Source organism: Drosophila persimilis, unplaced genomic scaffold (assembly GCF_003286085.1).
Source record: "Drosophila persimilis strain 14011-0111.01,24,50 unplaced genomic scaffold, DperRS2 tig00000735-arrow-arrow-pilon, whole genome shotgun sequence".
Taxonomy (NCBI): domain Eukaryota; kingdom Metazoa; phylum Arthropoda; class Insecta; order Diptera; family Drosophilidae; genus Drosophila; species Drosophila persimilis.
The window spans coordinates 273,287-289,125 of NW_020825346.1; the positions used below are offsets into that span (position 1 = coordinate 273,287).

The 15,839-nt window shown below is 46.4% G+C and overlaps 2 protein-coding genes across 2 annotated transcripts; both read left to right on the forward strand.

Moving 5' to 3' along the window:
* The first annotated feature begins 636 nt into the window (after positions 1–636).
* On the forward strand, positions 637–6,230 carry LOC6599267 (amyloid protein-binding protein 2). The gene is made up of 8 exons (XM_026992468.1): positions 637–745; positions 1,152–1,502; positions 2,585–3,246; positions 3,319–3,543; positions 3,663–3,764; positions 3,841–4,517; positions 4,589–4,746; positions 4,823–6,230. Exons 2-8 carry the CDS (start codon positions 1,311–1,313, stop codon positions 4,943–4,945), a joined length of 2,139 nt encoding a protein of 712 aa, XP_026848269.1. The 5' UTR covers positions 637–745; positions 1,152–1,310; the 3' UTR covers positions 4,946–6,230.
* A 2,970-nt stretch (positions 6,231–9,200) lies between these two features.
* Positions 9,201–15,573, forward strand: LOC6599268. The gene is made up of 6 exons (XM_002024227.2): positions 9,201–9,351; positions 13,060–13,438; positions 13,696–13,812; positions 14,523–14,806; positions 14,886–15,045; positions 15,108–15,573. Exons 2-6 carry the CDS (start codon positions 13,233–13,235, stop codon positions 15,268–15,270), a joined length of 930 nt encoding a protein of 309 aa, XP_002024263.2. The 5' UTR covers positions 9,201–9,351; positions 13,060–13,232; the 3' UTR covers positions 15,271–15,573.
* Positions 15,574–15,839: the final 266 nt, after the last annotated feature.

Consider the following 15,839-nt stretch of genomic DNA (forward strand, 5'->3'; position numbering starts at 1 on the left):
TATTTACGGTATATATTTAAAACTAAACGGTATATTTCGCTATATTTCTGAGGAACGGACGGTATATTTGATCAATAAATCCGATTTGCTTGCCAGATTAGACAACATGTCTAGCTCACACACCTGCCTTGCATATTTATATACCTATTTTTAGTATTTTGAAGTTTTTTCCAGTATTTTTTAAGACGTGAAGAATACACGAATGTATAAATCGTGTAGAAATGCTATTTGGAACCATATCCCGGGCCATATCAAACACTAATTCGTGACTAGCATCGATTTCCTGAACGTTTACCATCAAAATATCAATTTTTAAAAAATGTAAAAAAAATTCATGTCGAAAAGTGGATAACGGATTTTTTGACATTTCTTGTTAAAACCTTTTTTTGTAAGCAATCAAATAAAAAGGAGTATTTAAACTAAACCAATCATTCATCAATCGGACATAATCATGTATTCAGTGCTGAAAGCTCTAGCTAGCTAGTGATACGCAACCGAATATCAAATTCCAGGAATTGTATGGAATAATAATACAAATAATTAATCAGTATATTTCGGTATATTTCTGACAGTGAGGGGATATTTTATCGAGAAATCCGTGATCGAATACTAAAAAGAGAAAAAATAATTCGAGTGCTTCGACTAATTCGAAAACACTGGTTTTCACGGCCAGAAAAACAGCGTAGTTCTTCCAGAGTGGCCCGCAGTGCACGTGAGAGAGCAACTTGGATGCATTCGAATCTGTGTAAGTGAGCCCCAAGACAAATGGCAGCCAGAGCGAGCCCCTCCAGTTGGCAAAACAAAGAGGCACTCCACTACTCGCAGCACCAGAAACGAAACAGCAGCTGAAACGCGACGGCAGAGACGGCGGTGGTGGCCGCGGCAGAAGCAGCAGCACTGATTTGAAAGAAAGGAAAACCAGAGAACGTCTCGAAAGAAAGTGAATTCAAGTAAACGGAGCTGCCGAAGCCCCTCAGAGAGATTGTCAAATTTCGCACTGCTCGTAGACAAGAGAAAGATTTTCCCCCTGCCACACAACTGTTTTTGTTTTGTTTGCTGCCGTCTGGCGTTGGGCACGTGTGCTGTGTCCCCCAATTAGTCTCCATCCCCTCACCGAATTTGCGTGTAGTCTAATTTAATACTTGTTGCAGAGTGCACCCGAGTGCTATCCCGCCCCCGATCCACAAGCACCAGCGAGACCACCGAGAGCGAAGCAGTGTCGCCAAGAGTCGCCCGCCGTAGCCCAACCCAGCCCCAGCCCGAGCCCGAGACAGGTAGCAACCGCCAAGGATCATCATCATCGCATCGCAATGGCCAACAACAATCAACTGATGAACATCATCGCGTCGGCCCACGCCAACAACAACAGTCCCAAGTCCCTCTACGACCTGTCCCTGAAGGCATCGATCTGCAGCCTGGACGGGAACACGGTGAGAGCACTGGATCGGATTAGCCGGCTGCCAGAGCTGCCGCGCAATTTACTTATCGATGTCTACGAAATGGTGAGTGACAAGCCAATCAGCAACGCAACTGTTGCATGCAACACCGAGTCAGACAGACTGACAGACGGGCAGGCAGGTTGGTTTCAAGCCAATCCGCGGCTCGATCGTTATCTTGGGGCGGGCTAAAGCACCCACGCCGAGCGCCTCCCTTATCTGGCCGCCCAGATCTCGGTGGGTATTTCGCCACTGGTCCCCCACTGTTTTTGCATCTTCCCGATTACCAGCCGTGTGTACATATCATTCGCATACTTATGTGTTTGCCTTTCCGCTTTGGGGGCGATGCTTGAGCGTAGTGACGTAGACGCTGGCCAAATTGATTAGATGATTATGATTTTGCGCTTATTATGGATAGGATTAAACGATCTCATGAGGGAGCACGATTCTCAATGTAAGATCGTTCCTTGGGGGGTGGCGCACTATAAACAGTGCGCGAAACAGCTGCTGATCGATCGAATTTCAACTAAGAATTTGTTTAATTTAGTATGCACTGATACCGTGGTGTCATGATACTCTCTTTATTAATGTAGTTGCAGCTGGGCAGGACTGTGTGGCCACTTGTTCGATTTCCTATTAATATATAAACTCATTTCTTTGAATGAAATGGATGCATATTGGTACTCTACTTACGATCTTTCGCGGAAATGGGAAGTATGGCGCGCTCGTGCGTCCACACACGCACACGCACACGCACGGCACACACATACACAGATCGGAGATGGAGAGCGAAATCTTGTCATAATAAGCTGGCAATTACAGTATAAATTATAAACAGAAGCTGCGACAAGCGTCTAAAAATAGCTACAATCAGGCAGGGAGCAGGAACGGACAGGAGGGGGGGTTGTCCCCTTGATTGTCCTGCCCCGCTCTAGCGAATGGGTGCGCGGGTAGATGACAATGGTGATGGTGACGATGGGACAGGCCTTGCAGCCGAACAGCTGTTGCCCGAAGAGCCATTGAACTTGCTGATAATGGCTAAGCGCAAATCCATTGTCCGGAGATTGCCTTGTTTTGTCTTGTTTTGAGATGAGAGCTTCGGCATTAATTTCAGCTTATTCCTTTTTGTCCTGTTTTGACCGTGACAGATGTCGCAGCAGGATTCTTTACAGGACACCCTGCTGGAGGAGCTCTCCCGCCTGGAGGTGTTCGCGCGACTCGTACGGCACTCACCAGCACGCAGCAAACTGCTGGGCATTCTGGCCGCCCTGATGGCCAGCAAAAAGATGCTATCGAGCCGGCTTAGCGAGGCCTATGTGGGTCGCTACAATACAAAACAGACGCAAGATGGGGATGATGGTGATGAGGCAGACGAGCAGCAACGGAGAGAAGACGTCGAGGAGCAGGAACAGTCGCAGGACAGTCTGGATGAGCGGGCCAAGAAGCTGGTGCAGGAGTACAGCCAGCTGCAGATACCCGACGAGGATGTGGCCAGCACCAGCAACAGTGCCAGTGGCAGGTCCATGGCCAGCCAAACGATGAGCCCCAACCATGAACTAGAACTCAGTGTGATTACTACTGCCATGGATCAGCCAGGATCTGCAATGCCGGATGCAGCTGATGACGACCTAGAGGAACTGAACGGGGAAGAGCTGCAGGCGATTGACCTGGGCCTTCGTCTCGGTTCATTCCTCTCCGAGGCCGGTTGGATGCAGGAGAGCATCTCTGTGCTGACGTGCCTCAACGAAAGACTGAAGCGTCTGCCGCCCCACAAGTACTGGCTGGTTATGCGCCTCGACTGCCTGCAGCGGTAGGGAATACCCTTGATATCCCTAGCCAATCCTTAGTATATGATGTATTTTTGTTTTTTTTTTTTCTGCAGCCTCCTCTATGCGGAGTCGGCACACTGTAACTTCAAGCTGGCCCAGCGCACCTACAACGACCTCATGGAGCTGAAGAGCTCAATTAACGATCGGGTGCCAGCGGACCTGGTGGCCATAACCTACACACAGATATCGGCAATGTTCTTTGCCCGGAACGAGTACAACAACAGCCACATGTGGAGCCTGCATGCCATGCGTCGTCTCAAACACTCGGCCACACCGCGGTGGGTCTGCCAATCTACCTCTACTTCTGCCCCTACCACTACCACTACCTACCCCTCTCCCTCTGACTCTTGAATCTTGATTGTTATTGTTGAATGTTTCATTTATTATTTACCCTCAGCATCGCCATCGATGTCCTGAGGCAGGCGGCCAAGGCGTGTGTGGTTAAGCGAGACTTTGCCCGGGCCAATCTGCTAATCTGCCAGGCTGTGCGACGCGCTCGGTAAGCTATATATATATAGATATTCGCCCCCTCCCTCTCCGTCTCATTGCAAACTGCTCATCCTGCTCCGTTCTAGGGAACACTTTGGCCGCAGGCATCAAAAGTACGGGGACACACTTCTGGACTATGGCTTCTTCTTGCTCAACGTGGACTCGGTGTTCCAGTCGGTGAACGTCTATAAGGAGGCACTGGGCGTGCGTCGTGGCATATTTGGCAACATGAACTTCCATGTGGCCATTGCCCACGAGGATCTGTCGTATGCGTACTACGTGCATGAGTACAGCACCGGCGAATTTAGCTGTGCCCAGGACCATGTGGACAAGGCGGTGAGCATTATGAAGAAACTGGTGCCGAGCAACCACCTGATGTTGGCCTCGGCGAAGCGTGTGAAGGCTCTGCTGCTGGAGGAGATTGCCTTGGACAAAATGGCCGATGGCATAGATGAGGAGGATCTACTGCTGCAGTCCGAGGAGCTGCATAACTTTGCATTGTTTCTCTCCCTCGAGGTATTTGGCGAGGTGAACGTGCAGACGGCCAAGCACTACGGTAATCTGGGGCGACTCTATCAGACAATGAACCGCTTCGAGGAGGCCGAGCGCATGCATCAGAAGGCCATCAAGATCAAGACGGATCTGTTGGGGCCCTTCGACTACGAGGTGGGCCTCTCCACTGGCCACCTGGCCTCGCTCTACAACTACCAAATGAAAAAGTACCGCGAGGCGGAAAAGCTCTACCTGCGCAGCATCGATATAAGTAAATATCTTTGGAAGCCTCCTTGCTTGCTAGCTCTAAATCTCGCCTCTCACCTGTCACCTCTCGTGTAGGTCTCCGCCTGTTTGGGCTAGCGTATTCCGGCCTGGAGTACGACTATCTGGGCTTGTGTCATGTCTACGAGACGCTGCACGACTTTGAAAAGTATCTGCAATACGCGCACACACTGGAGAACTGGCAGATGCTTCGGGGCCAAAACATCACCCAGAACGTAGGTTCACCCTTGGATAGTCTATGATATAAGCTAGTCGAATCAGTGGCTTCCATTGTATGTGTTTGCTTTGCAGAAGTTCAGCTACCCCGCCATCGAGCAGGACTACTCCATCGATGAGGTCAAAAACAAATTCTTTGACTCGTGCGGGCGCAGTAACGACAGTAACAGTGCCGCCCAGATGACGGAGGCCAAGTGAGTCAGGGAGGGAAGAACATTGTGGAGCACCAGCAGCTGCACAGGTGGCTGCATCTGCCATATGGTATAACGATAGGATGGGTAGCCCCACAGCGCACTGTGTGCATCACCCATTGTTCGAACGGAGCTGACATTATTTTTATATTGTATATATTATGTCCTGTATCCAGCATTCATGGATGCAGCAGATTAGTTAGTATTGTATTTTATTATATTTTGTTTCTCATTTCCATCGAATAAGTCCAAAATGTGGTTTTAAATTTAGTAAGCCCGTAGCCCGGAGCCACAGCAGCCACGTAGCCAGCATTAGGTATCGTATCGCATCGTATCGTATCCAATATCCTCTATTAAGAACCATCGAATACGTCCAGTTCCCCCGTCAGTTAGGTAAGCAGGCAGCAGCAGTCAGGCGGCCGTCCCCTCCCTAGGCTAAGTTCCGATTGGAAATTAGAAAAGAGAAAGAGTATTGCTAGTGCGTGGATACGATATGTTGATTTATTTGAATCTCCACAAATTATTCGTCTTATATTTTGTGTGTGTGAATATTTTGTAGAGACCCAGCCAGTCGCACGGCTTCACTGAAAATTAGTTGCTCGTTCTTACAAATTTCTTAAATTTTTTGTTCTTCTTTAAACAGAAGGTTTATAGTTAATTACACATGTGATTGAGATGATAAGCAGGAAAGATAGGAAATAGCTGTGTAGCTTTCCATAGTGGAAATTTTGCGTTTTTTTTTAAGTGCATAACTGGCATCATCTATCCACGATTTATTAGAACGTTCTGTAGCACAATTTGAAGTTTGATTTCGATGCTTTGAAAGGCTCCGCCACTCGCGCCACCCATCACCTGCCACCACCAGTAAATGCCAACTAGAATCGAAGAGTACATCATTTTGTATAGATCGGAGAAGGAATAAGCGAAAAATGTATAGTTCTAAGCACAACCATTATCCACTATGATTAATACTTCATACCGATGTTAGCCGATGGCGATGCGTGCGTGCACACATGTAACAAGTATTTGACGCAGCAACTAAGTAGTAGACACACACAATAACACCCAGACCCACCCTCATAAGTGGAAGACAATGCAGTGAACCGGTGGGACCGATCATACCCGTACATCGTATGAGGTCGCGGCAACATCTATGAGTATAGTTTATACACAACTGAAACCATAACACGTATACTTATGGAACATTGCAGTTGCAAGCAATTTTTGGAATTACTTAGCTGTAGCTTAAAAGCAACGTCGTAAATCTCAAAATAAATACAAAATCAATCAAATCGTTACTATTTTTCTAAATGTTTATTGTTGGAAATTGGTGAAATTAAATAGAATTCACTTTGATTGCATACAAGTTTTTTCAATATCATATTTAATATACATATAAAACACTTTAAAACAAATAATAATGGTAAAATGTATGTGAAAACCCATTTTTTTTTTACAATTTTCGCACACGGTGCAAATATATTGCTATACCTATAGTAAATTTTAAAATCAAAGTGCAATTCGATTCTCAGAGATTTTTTTTTCTGGGTTCAATGTTCATTCATATATTGTATTTACATATGGGTGTATGCAAATATTCTTAAATATTTATTTACATTTATGCCAGATAGCTGGCACTTTCGACTGGCTATAATTTCTTTGGAAGATATTGTTTATTTTTGATCGTACAATATTTAAAATTAGGCAAATAACAAAGAAAACTTAATTGGCTATCGGACTGTCTTAGTTTTTCGATTAGTAAGGCTCTATTGAAATGCATTTTATTTGTTTTATTTAGAAAGTATATAAAAAAAGTATATAAAATAGTATATGGCTTTTGCATTTGATAGGGTTAAGAGGTCTTTAAATATATTTGTATATTTCCCCTTTTTAAATATATATTATATTCCATACACTTATATTCGGAAATGCATCTGAACATTTCAGCTGATTCACACTCGCAAGAACTATAATTCACAATATATAATATATTCACAATGCTGCTGTGTTTCATGAAATTCAAGAACAAAAGTACCCCACAAATCCTTGGATCCAAGTATATTCTTTAGTTCTTCTATGGATGTAGTCATACGGGAGTAAGTGAAATTAACTCACTTTCTTTTTCCTTCATCTACTCGTATGTACAATACGTAAGTATATTCTATACAATTCTATATTCATTGGTCTGTTGACTTCATCGTACATGTGTCTCCATTCCGTTTTGGCCAACTGTGAGAATTGTACTTCTCAATAAAAATAATTTTATTTTATTTTTTCTATATTCAGATTTAAATTTCGTCCAGATTCTGTTCGATATCTGCGAGCACCCAAAGGAAGGCGGAGTGGGAAGTTCGAGGGTGTCAAACTGAATTTAACATTAGTTTTACCCATTCCGGTTCTCTATTAGAAAGATGGGGCAGGCGACTATGGACACTTAGGGATTACTGGATAGGGAGTTTTTTGAGGGATGCTGACAGACCTTGGATTCGTCCATTACCTGGTTCTGACGGGGTTAAGAACGTGTTCAAAAACAGGATGAGTGCAACGACGGATCCAGGAGGCCAAGAGACTCATTAATAATATACATATGCCGTTCATATAGTTAAAATCTATAGAAATTGTGGTGCCATTGTGTGGAAATGTAGCCCCCACACGTGGAAAGTGCCTTTCAGTCATCAAATAACCCTTTGATCGTCGTCTGTGTCTGGGTGCCTCTTTGTGTATGGCGCTTTCGGCAGGTAAAACCGACCGTGTTTTAATTGCTTGCCCCACTGTCACTTTTCTTCGCGGTGCGCGCTGGGGTTTGTTTTCACTTTGGCACTTCACCGACGACAATTAATGACTCCCCCCCTCCACCCCGCTGCCGTTGCAGCATTTTGATGGGAAACTCCGGCGGCGCAATGATCAGCATTTGGCGCAGCCGCGCAGAGTCGCGCGTCGCCCCGTAAATGGGTCAGCAGCATCGCCTACTCTCGCGCACACAATGCACGAAGGCACACGCTTTGCCTGTGTGAATGTGTGTGTGAAGCTGCCAAAAGATGCAGTTGCAGTTGCAGTTACTGCTGCATACTCATGATACCCATTAAATGTAATAAATTGTTCCAGCCCATCCTCTGCAACATGCTTTGGGCAGAGAGCTGCTTCCTTTATTTTCCATTGTGCGACATTTCTGATTGGCTGGGACCTGAGCAGTAGTGTTGGGCAACGCGTGTAGTGTTCGAAATAGGTCTGGAAAAGGACAAAAATATAATTATAATTGATTATTCAAATTACTGGAAACGTTCACAAAAGAAAACACTTTTATTAATGCGCTTTTCTTCTAAGTTCCATGAACATGAACTTCCCTCTTATAGTAGAGGGTATCAGCAGACATGTTACCATGTCGGCACTCTCACTCTGTGATCGCTCTTCTTAAACAAGACACCAACTACTGCTTTTCGTCTGCTGGTTTGAGATGCTGTCCAAGTGATTGGGTTTTCAACCGACGATATTTGATTCTCTTTTGTATTATATGTGTATCTATATTGGCACTTATTTTAAGTGACATCTTCTTGTTTCTTAAATGATGGATTTTTTTATTTGATTTTACATATTTTGCATCGGTGAAATCCCTTTGGTGCCATCGGATTTTCCTCGAAAAACCGTCACTAGAAAGCGTATCGTGTAACACTCACACGTGCCTCGTTTTGGGAAGTGTAGTTCTTTTTTTTTGTTTTGCTGTATCGCAGCTTTTGCTTTTGACACATTTTCGTTGCCGCCGACGCTCTGTCATTTCGTTGTTTTTGTTTTCGGAGCCAACAATCGTCGTTGGTAGTTGCCGACGTCGCGGTGCTCAAGGTATTTTCTATGTAAGGTATGTACAGTTCAGAAACTGCAAATTGAGGCCCAAGGGACAACCGATGATCACTGCCGCATGACGCGTGACATGTGGAAGCATGATGGTGGACAGGTAAACTAATGATGGAGTAAAATTCAAACTAAACAGAACTAAAAGACCTTCATACTAATTTTAAAAAGAGAAGGGAAACTAGTAGTAGATTCCGAGCATAAGACCCCAAATGGCTCATGCTTGAGCGAGAGGAGCCAAGGTGTATAGTTTCTAAAGGATCCAATGGGAACACTGAAGTCAATACCTTCTTTTTAATATACCTTGGCTTGGCCGCGTCGCTGCTCCGTCTGGCTCCGGCTCTGGCTCGCTTGGCTTTGGCTTTGAGGTCTCTTGATCGATCAGTTGCTGACTTTACGCGGCAGCGAACGGTATTGCGTTTCGATAGTGGTTCCGGTTCCCATTACCGTTACCGTTTCACTTCGACTTCGACGTCAACTGCGATTGCAACCTGCGATTGCGATTGCTACTGCCACTGCGCATGCGCGCCGGACTCTGAATCGGTGGAAAAACAACGCCTATTTTTGGTTAGTTTTTTGTTTCTTTTTTTTTTCGGCGTGCATGATAAAAAGTGAAACTGTCCAGCGAAAACCAAACGAGTTTGGCTGCCCGATAATTATACAAAATGTTTGTTATTTGCGAATAGTTCTGAGTGCAGTGCATATATTTGTGGAATGTGGCTTTTGTGGCTGGTGCGGTGCGGTGCGATTCACAACGGATTTATGGCCCATTAAAGTGGCGCGCAAGTTCAATAGTTTGCATCCAATTGGGAGGGGTGATCCCATTCCGATTCCGATTCCATTCCCATTCCCATTACCAGAATGGTGGCCCGTTGTCTCTGAGCCGCCTTTTATGGCTGGAACATGATCGGTTGGAGGGTGGAGGGGGGGAGTGTGCGAGTGCTAGTTGGAGCTGTCGCAACCTGGGGCTGCTGCCTGATTAGCAGCTACTTGTGAAGTGCGACTAGATCTACCCACGAAACCAATCCCCTACCCCAACAGCCATCATTTATTGTGCCGCCTCATTCTTCGCCAGATTGCATAATGGTGTCGCGTAGAGTGCCCGAGGTATCCACATGGCTGCATCATTATCATCATCCCATCGAGCCTCATGCTTTTATCTGAAAAAGCAGAAGAAGATCTTCTTCGGCTTGGATCGAATCGTGTCTTTGCTTGGGCTCTCTCGCGTGTGCCACAAATGGAAATCAAAACTGGAGCAAATTAACCAAGATTAAGCCCACAATTAGGTGCCCAATGTGAAAGTTAAGACCGATCCAAGCATTGCCTGAGGCAGAGGAAACCTGTTGTTTCTGTTTCTGTTTTTGCTGCTGCTGCCGGTGCTGCCGCTGCTGCTGAGCGGCTCATCTGCAGCCATGACCACTTTTACTGCACTCCCCCGTCCTTCCTTTCACTACACACCTTCACGACCACAGTGGCCAGATCTGGATGGAAGGGGTAAGACTATGGCTATGGCTATGGCTGGTACGCTTCACTGACCTATGCCAAGGCCCCCGCAGATGTTGACGGTCGTTTGTTCGGGCTCTAAAGCTCGGCTCTTGATTTGTTTCTCTCTGTTTTTTGCACTCTTGAACTCGACTAAAACTCTCTACGGCCTTTGCTAGGGCAGAGCGGCAGGCAGCGGTGGAGGGAAGCTCGTATCAAGTTCAAGTTAGCCAAGTTTTGTTTGGTTTTTCAGTGGGGTCTTTGGATGTTGGAGCCAAGCCCATGCCCAGCCCGGAAATGGAGTGCCGCCAAGCAGCACTTAACAATAGATCGCGTGGGGGCTTGAGAGCACATTAAAAGATGATCTCCAGTTCAAAGCCAGCCAACGCTTTCATTATAATTATCTTTGTCTTTGCGACAGCATCTCTCTCTCCCATTAGGCGCTATCAGCGATGAAAACTGCTAGAAATTTCGACAGTAATCTTTTCTCTTATTTATTTGTATTTTTTCTTGTGTTATTTCCGTTGAAGATCTCTGCTGTTGCTTATTGAGGATCTCATGCTGTGAGCAGAGTTTCGGCTTGGTTCTCAGTGAGTTGACAGATTTGCTGTGCTATGGGTAGGGCTGTGAGGGCTTAGATGGGTACAAATGGTACAGAGGAGAGACCTACAGAGGGCTACAAAAATTAGTTACACTATGAACCGCATCAAATACGACTTTTTGGCATTTTTTGAATATTGTTCACAGCTTTCTTTAGGTGACAGATCTTGCTTCATTTCATCGATGCATACTCGATCCTTTGCGGCTCAAGGAACATGCAATCATACACTCGATCCCAAAACGATCGTCTTACGATTTCACTCCCACACTGAGTGTGAGTTCAGTTTCGGTTTCAGTTCATTATCCCAAAGACTAGCCAAAGTTCAATCGTTTCGCAAGCAAAACCAAATCTGCTGGCCGCCTCTGACTCTGTGGCTAAACGCTCACGAAGATACTCAGATTCAGATATTCGTTCCGGCCAGCCACACGGGTGGCTATTTGCATTTGTGTTTAACATTGAACCAACTGAGCCAGCTCAGGTCCACTTGACACACATAGCCTCTGTGGCTATAACTGAAGCTTAAGCTGTAGTTACACGCATACATGTGTATCGTGATCTGTGGCCAAGTGGGAGCACCATAGCGGGCTGTGGCTGTGAGATAGGTGGAGTCTGAGCTGAGGCAATGCCCATTGCAAAACACGCCACATTTTGGACATCTTCGTCATCGACTTGGATGGGATTGCATGCTCTTCGGCCGTAATTCCCATTGAAATCGCACTGAAATCGGCAAAAAAGCCGGAGAGGAGAGCCCCCCAAGAGCCCCAAACAATGAAAACACTTTCACTTTGCTCACCTCGCAGCTACCAAGGGCTACTGCCCCGTGCCCCAGCCACTCTCTGCACTCCCCGCTCCCTCTTGACCAGCTTGCGTAAACTTTCGTGCTATATTTTAGCTGCTTTTTATTGTTGGTGTTGTTTTGTGGCTTTCAAAACAACAAATGCGTCGCCAAGAAACATACAACAATACTACTAGCAATAAAAATAATAATAATAATAATCAGTGAATGGGCAAGAGGGGGTGTTGTATGTGGCAGGGAGAGTGGGGGCGAGTGGGAGAGGCAATGGTGTGGGACATATTTATTAGCATGTTGGGTGCGTGTGCTCCAATCGTTGGCGCTGTGGCCAGGGGTTTGCTTCTCTGCTTTTCTAGCTTTTGCTTTTTGCTGCCATTCCCGTCTATCGGACGCTTTCTGATGATGTGATGCCCCGTCAGTGGCCACTAGTGGGGGCGAGGCCATGGCTAAGGTCAAGGACTTGAAAAGGCCACGGGTCAATGATGTAAGTTTGCTAAAAAGGAATAAGAAAATCTTGTGGTTTTTAAAGTGGTTTAAACTTTGAGTCGGCCAGGAAAAGCCAAAAGGGTTCTTTAATGGGAGCTCGAAGCAGATGGTAATGTCCATCGATCGTAGCTGATCGACAGATCGTAGCCGACTCAAAATTGATTACTTATGAGTTACACAAAGACTGAGTCAATACCTGGGTAGCCCCTTTCCGATTCCAATCAAACCATATCGTCAGATCTTGGCCGCAATGTTACCCAACAATGTGCTATTCGTAATGGGGTAATATGCTGGGGGCATTCTTCGTTGTATCTTCCATTGTTTTGGCCCCGGCCACTGTGCGTATACGTAATGTGATGCATGGGCGAGCATATGGCTGGGCGTGGCTCGTGGTTCTCGTCAGACTGGGGCTTGGCCACTGATGCAATGCATGACATATGTGCGATGGGGGCTCCCATGTCGTGTCTGGCCATTGTTAGTGCCATGACAATTGTCCCCCCCCACCACCCCGCACCAGTTGCCACAGTCGGAGTCCGAGTGCGGAGTCCCAGGGAGGATGGGAACGAGGTCGAATGAGTTGCAAGTTTTGGCACCTGCCGGCGAAGGAGCTGGTTGAATGATTCGTTGGGCGGGCTTTAACATTGGGAAAGCCGCCAGCTGGTGGATGGAACGGGGCACGGGCACGAGCCCCTTAACTACCTACGAATGTGGGGCTGAATTATTCAGACTCTCCCCCCGAAGACGCCCACACGTTGAAACACGCAGACAGGTGCCTGACAGAAGCCCGCGGGCCATCCAAAATCCACAATTCAATGCAATCCTTAGCCCTAGAACCGCAACAACACGCAGACCGAGAACCTTAGCAGCTGATTTAATTAAAGAATAACAATATACGTATCGGAACTAACCGCAGGTTTCGGTTCCGCCGGGAAGGCGAAGGAGTACCGTACCGGCTATAGCATTGCCAGCGCCGGAGCGGCTCAGTCCAGACCAGACGGTGATGCCTTTGGGTCTGGCCCACGTGAACCAGTTGCTTCACTAGTTTCCACACACATCCACGTGCGGTTCGTCCAGCTTCGGTCCGGGATGCCCTACAATCTGTGGCTGCGTCGGCGACTCCAGCTGCTGGCCTCGATGCTGCTCTGCGCCCTGCTCGGCTACCTCACCTCATCGGCGGCCAAGCCAACGCTGTCGTTCAGCCTGCCTCAGGGACTCCAGGGTTTTCCCTCGTTTCAATCGTTCACCCAGCAAATCCTCGAGCAGCGGAGCGTGCGGCAAATGAAGACGTACAGGTGAGCACTCCCGTGGATGCACCAGAGATCTTTCTCCCTCTCTCTCTCTCTCTCTGTCCAATTAGTAGGCATCCGGCGTACTTGAGCGGTACGGCCGTCGAGGGTTTCACCGATCAGCAGCAACAGCAGCAGCAGCCATTGCCATGGACATCACGTACCGCCCATCAATGTGCTGCTGCCTGGCCATGTGCCCATAAATGCCTCAGAGCTCTCACTTACTCTCCTCTCTCTCTCTCTTTGTCTCTCTGATTTGACAGCGGGAAGCGGCTGAGCAACGATTCGCTCATTATGATATACTATCACGATCTGACCATAGCCGTAACGGAGCTGGGCCCACAGAAGCTACTGTTGGGCTGCGAACTGATCGAAATCTAGTGAGTATGCATGCGAATTAATAACACGTATACGTATCTACATTTTATACATCTATAACTATATCTATCTCTTCGAATACGTGTATCCATCAATCTGTTTGGGAGCTATCAAGGTTTTGCGGAAGCAATCAATGAATAGATAGAACTGATTGGGAATTGTGTGCTTAGACTTGAAAGACCAAAGCCCTAAGGATCAGTCATTAGACAAAAATTATCCAGATAGATTTGCATCACTCTGTTCATAGTCAAGGATTTCTAGTGCCTTATAAATTGATGAGGACTGTCAGCCATTAGTCAGATATGAGGAGACTCGGGATACTAGAAAAGAATCTACAGAACCCCCTTGGTTCCTCGTGCTTTGTATATAAAATTATTCGTAGGATGAGCCTGAACAACAATATATTTAGTACTAGATCCCTTCCTCTTACTTTTTTCTTTTTACTTTTAGTCTTTTAGTTCAGTTTAGTCCTCGATCATTAGTCTAACAAATATATTCTCGGAATGTACGCGACTGGTTTGGTTACGCGTGTCGCGCGTCATGCGATAGCGCCCCTCGGTCGGCTATGTTTTCTGCCAGGAATGAGTAAAGTTGTAAAATTGCTAACAATTTGTGTTCAGGATAAAGCTCAATTCAATTCTAGTGGTGCATTTGATCAGGGATTTCCTCAATCTCGATCGCCATCTCATCTAACTTTTCTCTGCTCTGCCAGCAACGACAAAGAGGGAAAGATGCTGCTGGAGGGACTCGCCCACTATAATCGTCCTTTGGAGATCAAGTTCGATGAGATGCTCAAGCTGATGGACCAATGCGAGCACGTGGACAAGCTGAGCTACGCCTCGCGCCACAAGGGCAAAACGGAGGGTGGCGAAAGGAGCAGCAGCGGTGGTGGTGCCAGCGGTGATACAGCCTTAGCCAGTGGTACCGATGGCCTCAAGCTGGCCACCAACATCTTTCCGCGCAGTCCCTTCTCCCTGCTCAGCGGCATCATACCAGGTGAGTGTGCTAACCCTACCGCTAGCAAAAGGACCACTCCACTGATCAAGTGCTTTCTCCGCTCCGACCGACTTTCCAGGCACCAAGTGGTGTGGCACTGGCGACATTGCGGAGACGTACAGCGATCTGGGCAGCGAGATGGCCATGGATCGCTGCTGTCGTCAGCACGATCTCTGCCCGGTGAAGATCCGTGCTTACCAGCCCAAGTACGACCTGATGAACGACTCCATCTACACCAAGTGAGCTCTCGGTGATATCCCTGATCTAATTTAAATGATAATTCCCTGATCCCCCACTATAGATCGCATTGCATCTGCGATGATATGCTGTTCAGCTGCCTGAAGAAGACCAACACCTCGGCCAGCCAGCTGATGGGCTCCATTTACTTCAATCTGGTGCAGGTGCCCTGTCTGGATGGGCGCAGTAACCAGTACAAGTTCCGGAAGGCCAAGGAGGGCTTCTAGGCGAAGCGAGGAGGTTTTCTATATACTTAAGTGGGGGCAGGGGCATGGGGGGACCGTGGGAGCGCCGGGGTTTCACTGTACAGGACGGCAGAGACGGACTATTTATTGGTTGATTGGCAAACGATGAGGCCCACTTTTATTATTGATTATTCTGTTAGGCATACAGATAAATATAAGTAGAGTTGCAATCATTATCGTTATACAAATAATAATAATAATAAAATTAATATTTTTGGCCAGAAAACAAATTTGTGATCATCTTTAATCAAGTACTCGAAATACAATGTACTATTTAGTATCTGATTTATCTGATTAGTTGTCTTTATTCGTTAATCGTCAACAACAACAACAAAAAAAAACATACACACAAAAAAAATAAATAAACAGTACAGAACAGAACCATGTAGGACAGGAGACAAAACGCACACAGATCAAGATTTCAGATCAAGGGTTCTCCTCGGGCTCTGTGTTCCACATTCAACTACAATGCTACAATGTTGCTTAACCCTAATTGTTGTCTTTACAACAACAATGACAAAAAATTTATTTATTTATAGTAGTATATCAAA